The sequence below is a fragment of the Budorcas taxicolor genome, chromosome 13 (genome assembly GCF_023091745.1).
Source record: "Budorcas taxicolor isolate Tak-1 chromosome 13, Takin1.1, whole genome shotgun sequence".
NCBI classification, from domain to species: domain Eukaryota; kingdom Metazoa; phylum Chordata; class Mammalia; order Artiodactyla; family Bovidae; genus Budorcas; species Budorcas taxicolor.
The window spans coordinates 62,002,201-62,019,772 of NC_068922.1; the positions used below are offsets into that span (position 1 = coordinate 62,002,201).

Genomic DNA, 17,572 nt, shown 5'->3' on the forward strand with positions numbered 1-17,572 from the left:
TTGCAGCTATAAGCTCCGGAAAAGCTCTGTGTTGGAGGAGTCCCAGTGGGACGCAGGGTGCTTGTCATATGCGAGTTGGGGGTCCACAGGCCTGGGCAGCCACCTTCTCCCTTGACCTTGACTTCTTTTCCATCCTCCTGTGATTCAGCTAGGTCAGCCTCCACATGGTTCTTACAAAGATCAGAGTTAAAGCCACTATGATTCCCTATTCTAGGTCAAGACCTGTGTCTTCTGAGGACTTAAGAGACAAGCCTCTGTCTCGAAAGGTAAGAAAATCATCAGAGTTGATAATGGAAGGGGTATTCCAGAGCTGCCAGACAGCATCCACGTCTGTTGATTATCAGGTTATCAGCCTCCGCACTGGGAGTTGCAAGCTTAGATATTTACAAAATGTTGATAACTTAAGTCTAAGCTGTAGTAGGCTGGTTTTGCCTTTTGAAGCACTTCATGGGCCGAATGCAATAAACCTGAGGTCACCAATTTATAGTAACTACTTGAAAGTGAAAGTCGCTCAGTCGTGCCCGACTCTTTGCAACCCCACAGACTGTACAGTCCATGGGATTCTCCAGGCCAGAACACTGGAGTGGGTAGCCTATTCCTTCTCCAGGGGGTCTTCCCGACCCAGGAATCGAACCGGTGTCTTCTGCATTGCAGGTTGATTCTTTACCAGCTGAGCTATCAGGGAAGTCTTGGACTCTACTTAATTTTGTCCAGCCACGTTGTGATAACAGTGGGATGGGCTGTACAGAGTATTATCAAGTCAGATGAGTAGTCAGTGTCCATTGTGTGCTTGGGGCTGGGAAACAGGGAGACAACTAGTGTAGATTAAATGAAGATAAATTTAAAATGCCCCGGCCTTCGAAGAGCCCACTTTGGTACTTCCTGGGGGTGTAGTGGTTAAGAATCCGCCTTTCAATGCAGGGGATGTGGGTTGGTTGGATCCCTGGTCGGGGAACTAAGATCCCATGTGTCATGGGGTAACTAAACCTGCGTGTCACAACTCCTGAGCCCAAGCACCCTAGAGCTGGTGCTCCACAGCTAGAGAGGCGCCTGTGCACCGAAACAAAGAGGCCGTGTGCAGCAGGGAAGACCCAGTGCAGCCAAAAATAAATGAATAAAGAGCTCACTGTGAGATGGAGAGAAATAACAGTTCTCATGGATTGTGTAATACCATGTGGTGGGGCTTCCCGTGTGTTCAGGTGTCATTTTGTCTCACTACAACCCTGCAAGGTGGGTATTAGGGAGAGAGATTCTGCAGACAAGGCAACTTGTGGCTCAGAGAAGTGAGGTAACAAGCCCACACTAAATGAGCCTGGGAGCAGGGAGCCAGGAGGAATCCTAGTCCAGGGATCTGGGGCTCTCCCGTCATGTTTCCCATCATGCCTTGCTGCTACATGTATGGACAGGCACGCACAGGAGTCATGTATGCATGGCAGATAGGAACAAAGAATTTGGGAGCACAGAGGTGGCGGTGATAACTCCACCTGAAAGTCACTGAGGGGCTTCTCGGAGGAGGTGCATTTGAGCCAGACTTTGAAGAACGGGTGGGACTTCACCTCTCGAGGTGACGGTCTGTGTCACAGAGAGGGAAAGACAAGAGCAGATGTGGAATGTTGGCTGTGATTGTGGGGCGGTGGAGAGCAGTTCGTATGCCTGGACCGTGGTGTGTGCAATGAAACTAGAAACAGGTCAGAGCTGCATGGCCAAGGGCTTTGAGTGCCATGCTCAGGAGTTGATGGGGATGATGGGAGTAATCTGGAAAGCGTCAGCTGGGGTCAAGTCACGATCAGACTTGCCGTCCAGAAAGAAGATTAGCTCCAGTGTTGGGCGGTGGATTGGAAGGGAAGAACAAACTCTGGTCCCAGTTTGGGAAGGGCACTACACTTGTCCCAGCAGAAGGCTAGGGCTTAAGGTGGGGCAGGAATAGGGGAGAGGAGGGTTTAGATGTAGGAACTGGATTACAGTAAGAAGCAATGTGAAGGTCAGTAAGAATGAAAGGAGGCAGAGGGAGGAGCCAAAGATGGTGCTGGGATGTCTAATCTGGGGGTTGCATGGCTGGTGAGAGAATTAACCAGCTCATCTGCTGGGCTCCATGAAGGCAGGTCTCCACTCTGTTCACTGGTGTGTTCACAGTGTCTGGGACTCAACAAATGTGCACAGACCCTGAGTGAATGAGGGCAAGTTCACAGTTGGATGTGTAGGTGGATGAGCTCTGTGGTTGGTATACTTGGCATAGGGAGAGTGAGCAATCCAACCTCCGCTTGTCTTTTGACTTTCTGGACCGATGTCTCCTTGACTACCCAGCACCCAAGGCAGTGTATATCAGTGGGCAACACACAACAGTTATCACATAGTCCACACCTGGAGTCTTCTGGGAGAGGCAGCCTTTGATGACCCGAGCCTCCAGTAACCTGAAACACTGTGCTAAGTGTCAAAATGAGTCTCGTGTAGGGGCTGCAGAGCGGAAGAATCGTGGAGGGCGGGGGAAGGCTGGGTAGGGGATGTGGGAAGGTGAGCAGGAGGAGGAAGAAGCTGAGAGTCCCTGAAGGTGGGGACTGCGTGAGCTGGATTCTGTGCGCAGGTGATCTGGTCTGACCTGGGGTGTCTGGTCTGGTCAAGACAAGATCGTGATAGCTGGAGAAGATGGAGCCGGACTCCTTGGGGTCTTGAATTCCAACCACTGAAGATGTGGAACTCTTCAGTTACCAAACTGAAGCACCTTATAAATTAGAGTCCTGTGATGTGTGAGGTGGGATCTTGGCTGTGGCCACTAACCTCTAAGCCTCAATCACAGCACATCTATAAAAGAGGAGCCACAGTTAACTCCCCAGAGTCAGGGGACGCAGTCAGACCTTCCTTGGACTTCTTAGGGCTAAAAGTGGCTCAGACCTAGTTGTTTGCATCAGTAAGTAACACACCATAACACTATGTACCCCACAGATGTTCTCTTTCAATAGATGTGCTTAAAACTGTTCAGCTCTGGAAGTCACCCCTCTCAGGGCCTGGTTCTTGCCATCATCTGTGTTCCAGGTGTCCTTTGCAGGTGGACCCGGGAAGAACAAAGAGGTTCTCAGCTCCCCAACACCATCCATCTCTGTTAGCCAGACGTCTGACTTCCAATATGAATCTCAGCTGTTCACTGAGGCAAACCTAGCTGAGATGGAGAAGACATTTCAGAGCGAGGTCAACTCGACTGGAGGTGAGGCTGAGTCATGGGCCCCGCCTCTGGCCTCTGCACAGTCATGGGCCCCGCCTCTGGCCTCTGGTGGGACCCGGGACCCGGCCTGGGTGGATGCTGCAGGCTGCATAAGCATTTTTGCATCCCGTATGTCCTTTAAAACTTTTCATCATATGCTCTGTAAGTATTGTAAGCCCACTAGAGGCTATTTGGGACCGAGGGAAAAATACCCCTAATCCAGACACTTACATAACCACTGTCAGCATTTCAGCATGTTTGCAACTGAACAATTTCATATGCATGGCTTGCTGTCTATTGCTGTGTAACGGTATTTCTACAAAATTCACAGCTTAAATCAACACACGTTCACTATCTCACCATTTCAGTGGGTCAGGAGTCTGGGCAGAGTTTAGCTAGCTCCTCTGCTCAGGGTCTCACCAGGCTGTGACCAAGTAGTCAGCTGGGGCTGCAGTATCAACTAGGCTTGACTAGGAAGGATTCACTTCTTTTTTAAAAAAAATATGTATTTATTTATTAGGCTGTACTGGGTCTTAGTTGCAGCATTTGGGATCTTTAGCTGTGGCATGTGAACGCTCAACTGCAGCACGTGAGAGCTTTAGTTGGGACATGTGGGATCCAGTTCTCTGACCAGGGATCGAACCCAGGCCCCCTGCCTTGGGAGGTGTGGAGTCTTAGCCACTGAACCACCAGGGTAGTCCTTGTGAGAGATCCACTCCTAAGTTGATGCAGAATTCAGTTTCTTGAAGCTACAGGACTAAGGGCTCTCCGTTTGTCCTGGCCATTGGAGGGCGACTGTCTTCAGCTCTTAGAGCTGCCCGGTTGGTGGCCCTCTGGGACTCACCAGCAAGGCTGGCTTCAACACTCAAGCCAGGCAGGGAGGTAGGAAAGCCAGCCTGAGGCGTGCTGCCATCACGTAGTCCTGCACACACAGTCCCGCACATCCTGTCTCCTTTGCCGTCCTCTGTGGGTCAGAAGCAGGCCATAGGTTCCACCACATTCAGCGGGGCACGGACGCTGGGAGGTCTGCCGTCACCTTCCGTCTCTTTGTCCCAGATGACTGCGTGTGTTTTCACATGTCTGTAACCATACTTTAATTTCACACCCTCCTTTTTCTCTTAATGTTAATTTCTTAAGGGTTTTTTTTTTTTTTTTTCATATGTTTTGTGATCTGCTGAACCATCATTAGCAGTGAATGCAAGGGCTCCACTGGTTGACTAAGCCATTTCCCTAAATGAAACATTTAGTTTTTTTTAAACATTTGTGTGTTTGTTGTGGCTCTTGGTGTCTCTGTTGCATCATACGGGATCTTTCCTGGCGGTGCACGGACCCTCTAGTGCTGTGCAGATCCTGGAGCACACAGCCTCAGTAGTCGCAGTGCATGAGCTTATGACACGTGGGATATTAGTTCCCTGACCAGGGACTGAACCCATGTCCCCTGCATTGCAAGAAGGATTCTTCACTACTGGACCATCAGGGAAGTCTCCAACTTTTAGCTTTTTACCAAGTTTAAATAACATTGTGAAGAACATCTTGGTACATAAGTTTTTTTTCCTCTTCAGAGCTTAAATTTTCCCCTTGGGAAAATACACATAAAGTTTACTTATTATTGCTACTGGAGTTCTTTAAGGCATCTTTATTTCTATCCAGTAGACTCGGAGCACCAATGCTGACAGTCACACTGTGATGTGGGCAGGAAGGGTAACAAACGGCCTGTTTATAAAGAGCAGAGTGAGGCTGACGAGGGACTGTTTGAGTCTGATCTGAAGCTGAGATGCTTCCTCATCTGAGCTCTTTGGGTGTTGGTGTTTGGCGGCCGGGAGGCACCACCCATGTCTTGGAGGACCCAACATTCACAGTTTTGGCCAGAGTTTTTATTGTATTTTGTTTTGAACAGGTAATATATTCACACAGGTCAAAATTTTTAAAGTGCCATCACCTTTCCCTCTTTTTGAAGTAGACCACTATTTTTTTTAAACAATAACAGTAAAAATAACAGTATTTTTACAATGCTGACCCTAGGGAATGTATTAAGGGTAGCCAGGCTTCCCTGGTGGCTCAGATGGTAAAGAATCTGCCTGCAGTGCAGGAGACTAGTGCCCGATCCCTGGGTCAGGAAGATCCCTTGGAGAAGGAAATGGCAACCCACTCCAGTATTCTTGTCTGGACAGAAGAGCTTGGGAGGCTACATACAATCCATAGGGTCTCAAAGAGTTGGACACGCTTGAGTGACTCTCACTCCCTCACTCCTTCCCTCCCCAGGGACATGATATTTTCACTTTTGTGCTTCAAGAGCTATTTTTAAAAATTATTTACTTGGCTGTGTCACGCCTTAGTGGCGTCAAGCGGGATCTTTCCTGGTGGCACACAGACTCTCTCAGGTCGTGTCAGGTGGGCTTCAGGGCATGCGGCCCTCAGCAGGTACAGCACGTGGGCCTCGTTGCTCCTCGGCCGGTGGAATCTTAGTTCCCCAACCAAGGATTGAACCCATGTCCCCTGTGTTGCAAGGTGGATTCTTGACCACTGGACCACAAGAGCTCTTAATGAACCATTTGTTCACTATACGTGTGAGACTGGGTGAGTGTTTCTTTTTAGCAGCAATGTGCAGGGGACCTGGCTGGCCCCCACAGTGTACCCATCCTTTCCAGGACACCTTTGTGTCTAGTCTCTTCTTATACTCAACAGTTTTTTTCAGTTCAGTTCAGTCGCTCAGTCGTGTCCCACTCTTTGCTACCACATGAACCGCAGCACGCCAGGCCTCCCTGTCAGTCACCAACTCCCGGAGTCCACCCAAACCCATGTCCATTGAGTCGGTGATGCCATCCAACCATCTTATCCTCTGTCGTCCCCTTCTCCTCGTGTCCTCAATCTTTCCCAGCATCAGGGTCTTTTCAAATGAGTCAGCTGTTCGCATCAGGTGGCCAAAGTATTGGAGTTTCAGCTTCAACATCAGTCCTTCCAGTGAACACCCAGGACTGATCTCCTTTAGGATGGACTGGTTGGATCTCCTTGCAGTCCAAGGGACTCTCAAGAGTCTTCTCCAACACCACAGTTCAAAAGCATCAGTTCTTCAGCGCTCAGCTTTCTTTATAGTCCAACTCTCACATCCATACATGACCAATGGAAAAACCATAGCCTTGACCAGACAGACCTTTGTTGGCAAAGTAATGTCTCTGCTTTTTAATATGCTGTCTAGGTTGGTTATAACCTTCCTTCCAAGGAGTAAGTGTCTTTTAATTTCATGGCTGCAATCACCATCTGCAGTGATTTTGGAGCCCAGAAAAATAAAGTCAGCCACTGTTTCCCCATCTATTTGCCATGAAGTGATGGGACTGGATGCCATGATCTTAGTTTTCTGAATGTTAGCTGTTTTTAAGAAGAATATGAAAATAATACGGCAGTGAACAATATATATAGGTTCTTAAACAGCAATGAAAGGACTCTCCCTGTAGCGCTGTCAAGAGGCGTTTGTTCATTAATTCTGCACAAAGGCACTTAGACTGCCAGCTCTTCCCCGAGGGGATGGTTCCAAGCTCGTGGGCTGCTGTTCATCTGATACACAGAGGGACCGTTACGTGTCACTCAAACGTGTAAGGCTCTTGGCTATCACTTCAGAGGAGCAGGCTGGGTCTTTCTTTAAGCAGGGCCCCTTTCGTTCAGCCTTTCATTTGTTCCTCAGTCTAGCTGTAAGCGATGACAGTTGTCACTGTAGCACAGAGCTGGTTGTTTCATGAGGAGCACGGAGCAGGGTGAGAGCGTGACCCCAGATTGCTGGGAATGGCTCGGTGCCACCACTCACCAGCTATGTGACCTTGGGCTCATAGCCCACCTCTTTATGTCAGAGTTTCCTCATGCCCCACTGCCCCCAGCCGCCCCACCACCATCAGCCAGTCAGTGTGAATAAACTCAGATGATACTGGTACCCAGTCATCATCATCACATCCCCCAGTGCTGAAGGACACACTCAGGGAACAAACATCTGCTTCACGTAAGGACTCGGTCATGGAGGGGACAGGCTTAGCCCTGTACTCCCTGAGCTCACAGCCAGGGTGGTAATGAGGAAGGTCAGGGGGCAGCAGAACCAGGTAGGGTGCTGTGCCGCCTCCTTAGAGAGTCTCTGGGAAAAGGCTTCCCTGTGGAGGAACCGGGCAGTGCAAAGACCTTGAGGTGGCAGGTGTGGGGACATGGTGGCTGCCGCAGAGAATGAAGGGGACAGTGGTGGGAGGTGAGGTCCTAGAGAAGAGCCTTCAGGCCAAGGTGAGAGTTCCACGTATTTGCAGCGGGTTTTAGAAGCACTTAGAAAAGTGTTTCTATTTATTTTTTTGGCTGCAGTGGGTCTTAGTTGTGGCATTGGGTATCTTTACTTGCGGCATGTGGGATCTAGTTCCCTGACCAGGGATCAAACCGAGGCCCCCTGCAGTGGGGGCGTGGACCACCAGGGAAGTCCCCATAAAAGTGCACTTTTTAAAGACTGTGATTATTTTTTGAAAACCTAGACAGGAGTAATTGACCCCTCTGCAGACAGATTTCCTTGTAGCCACAAAACCCAGCAGGGGAAAAATTTTTGGTTCTTGTCCTTCTGTTCCTTGTTCCTCTCCCCTTTTCATCTTTCTCTCCAGCCCAAGGTTGCATTTTAATTGCCTCTAAAAGATGCACATCTCTTCTCCCTCTATAGCTTTGGATTTATTTATGTCTCTTTGTTGCCATTGTTGAAGTTTTTCTCCTTTCCTATTCATTTATTTGTGAGTTTTCATCAGTTTTCTTTGTCTCAATGCCTGGTCGGTCTTATTTGCTCAGAAATGGGATCTGACCTCGAATCTGATCTTTTTTAGTACCCGTTCCCCCTCATTGCTCTGGGGCCACCACAATGCTGTCATGCAGCAGGTGTGGAGCCAGGATTTGTGGGTGATCGAATGTTGAACAGATAAGATGGAAAAGATAATCCAGCAGCGTGACCCTCTGTGTGCCCAACCCCGCCTCCCCTAACACCCAGACGTCCAGGAACACTGTGGCTGGTGATGGGCCAGGGCACTTGCGATGAAGAGGATGGTGTTCTTCCTTCTCTCTCTTGAAGCCCTGGACATGAAAACTTTCATTAAGGCTGTGAAGAAGATTCTGAGCAATATGTCAGAAGAGATGCTGGAGGCGCTGTTTTTGAAGGTGGACTTGAACTGTAATGGCTTCATCACCTGGGTGAGGAGGGCACCCCTGCTGCCTCAGAGAGGGAGGGAGGCTGGGGGGAGGCTGGGAGGCATGGGCCATGGCTGGTCAGAGGGGCACAAGGAGGGCTGAGGATCCAGGGGGCAGATTCTGGGGGACTCTCTGGGTAGAGGGAACACTTGGCATCTTCAAGGGGGCCCTCTTGAGACTCCTGAGAGCTGGACTTGCTGCAGCTTGTTCCCTCTGGGGGACAGGATAGTGTGTGATAAAGGCTGGTGACCCCTGCATGAGGCCAGCTGTGCCGCCAGCAGTGAGCAGCGGAGGCCTCCAGCTGCCATGTAACGGTCCTGCACACTGGCCTCCCATTTGGCTAAGGGGGTTCCAGCCAATGCTACAACCATATCCTGGCTCTTGATGCTCATTCAGTGTCTGTTAAATCACAAAAAGTCAGAGTTTTAGAGCATATTAATAATAACACTACCCCCTGCCCACATTTTAAATGTTCTGCAATGAGCATACACAACATTTAAGAATACTACAGAACACAGTAAAGTACAGAAATCAGTCTGATGTATTGATGTAGCAATGCTGACAATGACAACTAGCATCTAGAGCAGGTATTGACCTCAGCAGTCTAAATAGCATTACACTCAAACCTCGCAGGAACCCTATGGGGTAGGTGCTGGTAATGTACCTCTATCTGACAGACTGGGAAACTGAGGCAAGAGAAGAATAAACTGGCCCGAACTTACAGAGTTACTTTAGCTGAGTCAGTCTTCAGACCTAGGGATTTTCCTTCAAGAGTCCATGTGTAGTCAGCTCTTCACACCTCCCCCCAAGCATAGATGTACTTTCTGTTTTTATATGTAGTTTTTGCTTTCATTTCTTTTTTTAAATTTACTTTTAATTGGAAGGTAATTGCTTTACAGCGTTGTGTTGGTTTCTGCCACACAACAATGTGAATCAGTCGTAAGTATACATATGTCCCTTCCTTCTTGAACCTCCACTGCCCATTTCTCTTAATATTCTCTAATAAACATGTTTCTAGCACTCTGTCATCTACACCGTGATCTTTCTTCATAGCTGCCTGAATCTTGCTATGGCTTCACCGGGTGGTCCGCTCTGGCCTTGGCTGTATTTTCATGAGGCTGGTCAATAGAGCCTAGAGGTGCCCTAGTGGCTTATGGATGCTTCTCTGCTATTGACTTGATATATGAGCTGGGGCAACTCATCTATACTTATGTGGGCCTCAGTCTTATTATCTGTACAGTGGGGGAATAAAGGGACTCCGAGCAGATGCCAGCTGTGGGGCGAGGTGAGGATCATGTAGAATTTCAGGCATGAGGTAGGGTGGGAGGTACTGTTGTGCCATCTTCACTTACATGTGCAAATAGGCCCTCTGCACGATGTAGATCCAAGAACAGCACCGGTGCTTGGCGGCCTCCCTCCGCCAGAGCCTCTGGGGGCTCCCAGGGACCCTTGGAAGGGGCTGGGGGAGAAGGGGAAGGCACTGGGAGCCGGTGCTTGGTTTGGCCCACACCCATCCCTCTGGCGCTTCTTCCTGAGGCAGCAGGAGTACGTGGACTACGTGATGCGCGAGTTCCAGGGGAAGGAGAAAATGATGAGGGGCCAGTACCACCTACGCTTCCACCTTCCCATGAGGATCATCCCACTGTAAGGAGCCTCTCCCTGGGCTGAAGGGTGTGTCTGGACAAGGCTGGGGCCGGCCTGCACCTGCGCCCCTTCCTGAGTCCCCTCTCCGTCTCTAAGCATTAGAGTTGTGGCTGGATACACTTTTATTTTGCAGTTTTCATCACAAGCCCACTCTACTTGCCTTCCGTGGGCCGTTTCTCCTTTAAAAGAACGTCTATTCCCAATTTCGTCTGGCCATCTCCCACCATGAGGAAGCTGACTGGCTATCTCATGGGTTAAACTTATGATTCTGGGATCCCCGCATCACCCCAGCATCATTCGTGGGTCTCTTCTCTTTCTGGCCACCATTGTTAGTGGTGACAGTCCCCCAGGGGAGAGGCAGGGCCCGCGTCTCAAGGAGCGAGTTTCTCGGGGTGCAGATGTGGGAAGCTTGTCTATCCTCTGGGCATTTTTCCACTTAGGCCTGGGCTCCCCTCTCATCACCTTCCACAGGAATCATGGGTGTGAGATCGTGAAAGTGGAGTTCTTAGTCCAGCGGCTCAAGAAGATTGGCCATTTCCTGACTGTCACCAAGGATGGCATCCTGCAGTTCTGGTCAGAGTCCTTCATGCTGACCAGCTCCTTCAGGGTGAGCAGGGCCCACACGGGTGGTCAAGGAGCCTCTGCCTTCAAGCCCAGCAGGCTTCTCCTCTGGGCTTCTGGGCTAGGCATCCGTGCTTGCTCTTGGGGGCAGGTCTGGCTTCCCGGTGGGGCCATGAGCCTCACACTGCTCTTCTGAGACCAGGATTCCACCTAGATGTCCACTGCACTTGTATGCTCAACAGACACCCTAAACCCACTTGGTCCAGACTGACTGTCGTTGTAGCCTGCCTTGCCCACCAGACTTCCTTGTCCTGTGCCCCCCAAGGCAGTGAATGGCATCACCATCCACCAAGGTGCTTGTGATCAACCTCCTGTCCCTGTCCCACCCGCTCCACCACCAAGTCCTGCTGGTTCGAATCTTCTGCTTGGACCAGGGAGGAAGTCACAGTGACTATGAACATGGGCCTCGGAGCCCAACTGCCAGGTGTAGATGCTGCTTGACTGCAGCATCTCTCAGCTGTGTGACCACGGAAGCGACTATAGCGCTCTCCGTGTAGCAGTTTCCCCATCTGTCAAGTGGGCTTAGTAACAGTACCCCCTACACACAGGGCTGCCAGGAGAATTTCATGACCTCATCCATGCCTGGTGCTCGGAGCAGGGCAAGGCACGCAGTAAGCACCTGACCAACATAAGCCGACATTGTCATCATCACGGTCGTCTGAGCCGTCGGCTCCTGGCCCAGTGCGGTGAATGATAAAATGCTCAGGAATAGCCGCTGCGGCCTTGGCATTGCCAGGCCAGCAGATGAGGAAGCCTGCTCTTCAGAGGAGGCTGAGTGAGCACGCTCTGTGCCTGCAGAGTGTTTCCTGGTTGCGTCGGGGGTCACGTCATCCTTTGGGCTTGGAGGATTCTGGGTCACGCCCCACCCCCAGTGGCTGATGGAGGGAACTGAGGTCTGGAGTTCCAGGAACTCACTCAGGTGCTCCTGGAAATTCATCCCTGTGTTCCCGAGGCTGGGGTTTCTGGCACATTCCACCCTCTTTTTCTCTTGTGTGCTTATTGGGGGAACACAGCCTGAGATTCTGCTTGTGACTCCTACGTGGTCACCTTGGTGCTCCTGAGGGCCATAGCCTGGGATGGCCAAAGAGGACAGAGGGAGGCTCCCGTAGAGGGCCGCAGACATGGGCCTGTTTCCCTGAGGGGCTGCTTGGGCAAGTGGATGTTGGCAAGAGGGAGCTACCAGGCACCAGCCTCGCACACTCACTGTAGGTCCACGGTTGTCCAGACTGAAAGCCCCAGAGTCTGGGCTTCACTTACCAGCTGTGCAAGCTTGGGCAAGTCTCTGAGACTTCCCAGGGGTCCATTTCTAGTCTGAACACCAGCATGTGTGTGTGTGTGGGGGGGTGGGTGGTAGAGGGGGTGATGGGCGTTACCATCACCTCCATTGTGTGTGGGTGAGACCCTAGCCTGGTGCCAGAGAGGGGCTTCTGGGGCCCTGGTCCATTGTCCTGACCGCCCCCGCTGTCAGTGCAGGCTCTTGCTCTTGGTGCTCTGGGTTCTGATGGGACAGTTCAGAGCCTGCATGGCGTTATTCAGGGAGTAAATGGCAAGTTCCTCCTCTTCCCTGGGCAGTGCAGCTCGTTTCTGCTGACCCATCTTTGCACGGGGTGTCCCCTGCCGGGAATGCCAGCACAGGTTCTGTCTGTGTAAGAGCTGTGCGAGGCTGGCACCAGGGCGGGAGGCACCCCTGCCTGGCCCAGCTCCCCCTGATGCCAGGCAGCACTCAGATGCTTCATCTGTCATGGTTCCTTTCATTCCTCACAACCTGGCAGGACAGTTTCTCGTTAATAAGCCAGGTGACACTGGCAGATGGTAAACAAGACTCAGGCAAAACAAACAGAATGAATACCGATGTCAGGTGTCAATTAAATCAGAGAAGAAAGATTCAGGCACAGAGGGGTGGGTGTGGAAGAGTCTGTCTCTCTCCAACTTGAATTCTGTTTACTGGAGGCAACTGCTGCGACCGGTTTGGGGGTGCTCCTCCGTGGACAGCCTGTACACACATCCCACCTTTCTTTTTAAATACACAAATGATAGCACATTAGAATGCTGCTTTTCACCTCACTTTTTCACGTAATAATAGATCTTGGTAACTCTTCTGCCTTGTATGTACACAGCTCCCTCGCCCCTAATGTCTGGGCAGTGGTTGGTGTGTGGGTTTATGTAGGGCATCCTTTCCAGGCAATGTCTGGCCTGCTGCTGTCATAGCTGGGCAGCAGTGCCCGTTCCTGCTTATGCTTCTCTGTGAATACCTGCAAACACATCAGTAGATGCCTCTTGGAAATGGATCCCAGGATCGCAAACTGCACATTTAAAACTCGGATGAGCTTGTCAAACTGTTCTAAAAGCGGCTGTGAGGCTAAGTGTTCTGTAAGCCCAATTTGGTTTTTTGTTGTTCAGTTGCTCAGTCATGTCCGACTCTTTGTGACCCTATGGACTGCAGCACGCCAGGCATCTCTGTCCTTCACTATCTCCCTGAGTTTGCACAGACTCATGTTCACCGAGTCGCTGATGCCATCCAACCATCTCGTCCTCTGTCATCCCCTTCTCCTCCTGCCTTCAGTCTCTCCCAGCATCAGGGTCTTTTCCAACAAGTTGGCTCTTTACATCAGGTGGCCAAAGTATTGGAGCTTTAGCTTCAGCATCAGTCCTACCAATAAATATTCAGGGTTAATTTCTTTTAGGATTGACTGATTTGATCTCCTTGCTGTCCAAAGTACTCTCAGGAGTCTTCTCCAACACCACAGTTCAAAAGCATCAGTTCTTCAGCACTCAACCTTCTTTATGGTCCAACTCTCACATCCATACATGACTACTGGAAAAACCATAGCTTTGACTAGACGGGCCTTTGTCGGCTCAGTGATATCTCTGCTTTTTAATACACTGCCTAGGTTTGTCATAGCTTTTTTTTCCAAGGAGCAAGCATTTTACAGACATGGACATTGGTTTTTAAATTGGAAGCTCATCCAAGGCCCACCACTATAGTTGGTGGTAAGGCTGGGCTCCTCACCAGGTCTGTGCCTGGCTTTGGGGCCTCGGGGGCCAGGAGAGGGTTTGTGGGGACCCTGTGCTCCTGTGCTCTCCTGGGCGAGCTGCCCCAGACCAGGTCTCCTCTGTCCCCTTCTGGCAGCTTTACCAGATCCATCCGTCCCACAGCCAGCAGATGTGGGTCATCGACATGGTGTGTCTGCACAACATGAACCTCATTGCCATTGCGTCCACGGACCAGAAGATAGGTGAGTCCCCGCCGCTCCCTAGGCCCGCACCCGGCCGCCGGGAGCCGTGCACCTGCACTGAGAGAGATCTGTCGCTCAGCCATCCATGAGCTGGGCTGGAGTCCCCTGGGAGGACTGCTGGGTGGTGACTAGTGAGGCTGCTCACCGTCCCCAGAGATGACCACCCCCCACCTCCGGCCTAGGGCACGGGTTCGGGTTCCCATGTGGGCCTCCTCCTCTGTCTCTTCCCCAGAGTTCTTTGATATCAGTAGCCACAAATGTGCCCGGGTCTTCACCTTCACTGATCTGGACAGCTGTGTCCTGACCATGAACTACTGGTGAGTCTCCTAGGAGAGCGCTGCCGGGTCTTGGCAGCAGCCGCATCACTCAGTGGGGCTGGGGTCTCCAGAAAACCTCTCTGGAAGTGGCTCTGGAGTGACCACACCCCCTGTGCCTGGGTCCTCTTTCCTCCAAGCCGCTCCTCTTTCAGGCCCCTCTTTGCGGCCACTCAGACTCGGCTCCTCTTCCTTGCCCTCCCGTACTGGGTCAGCTGTCAAACTGGCCTGTCCTGCTGTGGCCTGAGGGCTCTGAGCACGTCATGGTCCATCGGTAGGATGACCTGGCAAAGAGCAGCTGAAGGACCATGGAGCCATTTATTTATATATTTTTTAAAATGTGCTGATTTCTCTTGGACCTGGTTCCCTGATGGTCTGGATCTGGGTGGCTGGGCCCATGTTTGGCGGCTGTTGCGGTCCAGGCTGGAAAGCTGTGTGGGCTCTGCCCTCACTCCTGAGGTGGAGGAGGGCCTCGGGAGCCAGGGAGGGGTGGGCGGCGCTGCCGGACGTGCCCAGCCGCTCCGTGGTCTCCTCTGTCTCCCCGTTTCCAGGTCGGACTACCACAGGGCTGTGTTCTGCTACGGGGACACCAAAGGCAATGTCATCATCTTCACCTCTGACGATGTGACCACCGGGCTTTTCAACCCCCGAGTCCTCCCCAGGACCTCCAAATGGGGTAGGGAGACGTGGGGAGTTGGAGGAGACGGTTCTGTCCTGGGAGCTCCTCCCCGTTCCATCCCTGGGGTGGTGGTACCCCAGTGTGCTCAGCTCAGAACCACTATAGGGGGTAGGGGATGGGTGACCGCGGGGCAGGGACAGGGCTGAGGGGACCGGCAGTCTCTCTGAAGGTGGGAAATTGTGCCTGTGAGGGCTGGTTCGGGGGCTGAAGCAGGGAGTCTTCAGAACCCTCCTCATCCTAGGGGGGAAAAAACCTATGGCAGCTAAGTGGCCCCTCTGGGCTTTGGGACAAGGGCATGCTTCCTCCATCGTGTAAGCAGAGTTCTGCTCTCCATGGCTGGGAGCTGCCTGTAGGTGGGGAGTGGGGTGGAGCTGAGAGGCTGCCCTGAAGGTGGGCTCTGCGGAGCCTGGAGGAAAGCCCAGCTCCACAGCATGAATCAGCAGGTGACCTTCGCCGAGCCCTTGGGAGCTGAGCATGTCACCTCCTGCAGTTCACCTGCTCCAGGAGGGGCTGATGTTGTCACAGTCTGTTAAGGGAGGAGCAGGGGAGGGTAAAGGGGATGAAGGCTTGCACAGGCCCCACAGTGATGACTGAGATCCCAGGCAGGCAGTCTGCCCCAGAGCTGGCACCTGAACCTCTTGCTGGGCTGTATCTCAAGCTGACTAAATGCTGGAGGGTGCTGTTTGGGGATGCTCTGCCAAGCGGCAAGGGATCCCATGGCCTTGGAGCCTGGGGCTGTCCGGGGCTTGTCTGAACTGGACCCTGCCCAGGATCGAGGCTTCCACCCACAGTGTCAGTCCTCCAGGCCGCTCCACATCCATCTGGAGGAGGCAGAGGCCACTAGGGGCCCCAGCCCCCAGGAACACTGACTCCCCTCCATCAAGGATTCCAGAGTGGCCGCTTGGGCTTCCAGTCAGAGTTTCTGAGCAAGACTCTCTCCAGGGCCTCCCAGGCCTTGGTGACACCCCCTGCCTAGCTTGTTGGGCAGCATCCACTACCAGCCAGGCAGAAGACAGGTGCTGCCCTGGACGCAGAAGGGGTCTGGCACCCCATGTGCCTGCCTCATCAGCCTCTAGCCCTGGTGCCCAACCTGCCCTGAGGGAGCCCACCCTGGTCACTATGCCACCCTGCAGATTAGCACAGGAGGTTGTGGTGGTCTTTGAGCTGAGTGGTGGACAGGAAATTGGAAGGGAGGCAGATGAGGCTGGAGTGTTGGATGGGAATCCTTCCACACCACATGCTGACTGAAGGCTGGGGACAAACAAGAAGGGGCATCCAGCAGTGTGTCGACTTGGGAGGGGCTGGACAGACCAGCTCTGTGTGACCTGGACCCCGTTGCTGTCCCCTGTGCTTCAGTTCCCTTATTCAAATGGGGATGAGCACATTCAGTTCACGGATTTGCTAGAAGGTGGAAGGAGAGAAAGTGGAGGGCAGGGCTGTGCTTACCATGCATGCTCCAGACACGCTTGCTTTACGACGCATGCATGCAACTTCTGGGAGCTCATATTTGCCAGATAAGATGGGGCATGTAGTTTGAAGCAGAATGACAAACTCCCAAATGACTGTTTTCAGAATGAATATGAGCCCGGGATCTCAGCTCATTCTCCGCTCCTGCAGAGTCCGAGCTCTCTAATGGAGAGGGGAGAGTTGAGTCTCTAAAATCTGGCTCCAGCTCTGCCAGGGGCTGACAGGGGGACTCTGGGCTTCAGTGTTTATTGGCTCGGGTCTGTTTTCTGGGTGCCAAGTTCAGTGTCTGCACTGAAGTTGCCAGGACACAGGGAGGTTTGAGCGAGCGTTTGTATGGGAAAGCCTTTTGAGGTGCATAGGAGTTGCAAACCAGCTCAAGGGGTCTTGCTTTTGAGGTCTTGTTTGTCCTGCAAATGGGAAGACCTGGTGACCTGGGCCTTGATTTTCTCCCCTATCAGATAACTGGACCAACGTTTCTACCCGGAGGCTTCTAAGTGAGAAGTCCCCTATGTATAGAAGTTACAGGCTGAAGGTAAGGGGGCTCTTCTTTCCTTGGCTGTTTCCGTGGTAACTAGCTGTACACATGTACCACTCACAAATAAATACAGCAGGTGGATCTGCCCTTGGGTCTGTGGCGTTGGGCACTGGTCCCCGGGGAAGGGGGTGGAGGCACCTGCTGGATCCCCTCAGCTCTTTCTGCAGAATCCCCAGGCGAGGCTGGTCTCTCTCACCACTTTCCTTGCTCAGACATGCCCCCTCCTGGGTGGCTTCTCACCATTGCCCAATTCCTTTCTCCACATGGTGCTTTCTGCATTCAGCAACTTCAAGAATCATGAGCTAGAAATATAGTCAGGTCACTCCTTTGCTCAAAATCCCAGTAGCTGTCCTGCTTGAACAAAGTTTCAAGTGCACCCCACGACCATCAGGACAGGAAGGGCTCTGGCCCCTGGCTTGTTTCTGGTCCTGCTTTCTACCTTGCTTCTCCTCACTCTGCCACAGAAATGCCAGCGAACTGCTGCTCTCTGAGTGTGAAGCCCTTGGCACTGCAGGGCCTTGACACGTGCCATTCCTTTAGGCTGCTGTGCTCTCACCCTACTTGCCGTACGCACCCCTCGACTTCCTCTGGGTCCCAACCAGCCAGCCTAGCACAGCCTTGCTTGCCATCCACCTCTGCCTTCATCCTTTCACTGCAGCGCTTATAGCAGAGGTCCCCAACCTGGCATGA

The 17,572-nt window shown here is 52.1% G+C and overlaps 1 protein-coding gene across 1 annotated transcript in view; it reads left to right on the forward strand.

The window, feature by feature from the left end:
* Nucleotides 1-197: 197 nt before the first annotated feature.
* The window catches only part of EFCAB8 (EF-hand calcium binding domain 8), a 46,567-nt gene continuing 29,192 nt past the window's right edge, over nt 198-17,572 (forward strand). Inside the window, exons 1-9 of the mRNA XM_052650444.1 lie at nt 198-266; nt 3,031-3,199; nt 8,271-8,389; nt 9,927-10,030; nt 10,502-10,637; nt 13,782-13,887; nt 14,120-14,204; nt 14,753-14,877; nt 16,806-16,879. Coding sequence (XP_052506404.1) covers nt 198-266; nt 3,031-3,199; nt 8,271-8,389; nt 9,927-10,030; nt 10,502-10,637; nt 13,782-13,887; nt 14,120-14,204; nt 14,753-14,877; nt 16,806-16,879 — 987 coding nt within the window. The remainder of the gene's footprint in view (nt 267-3,030; nt 3,200-8,270; nt 8,390-9,926; nt 10,031-10,501; nt 10,638-13,781; nt 13,888-14,119; nt 14,205-14,752; nt 14,878-16,805; nt 16,880-17,572) is intronic.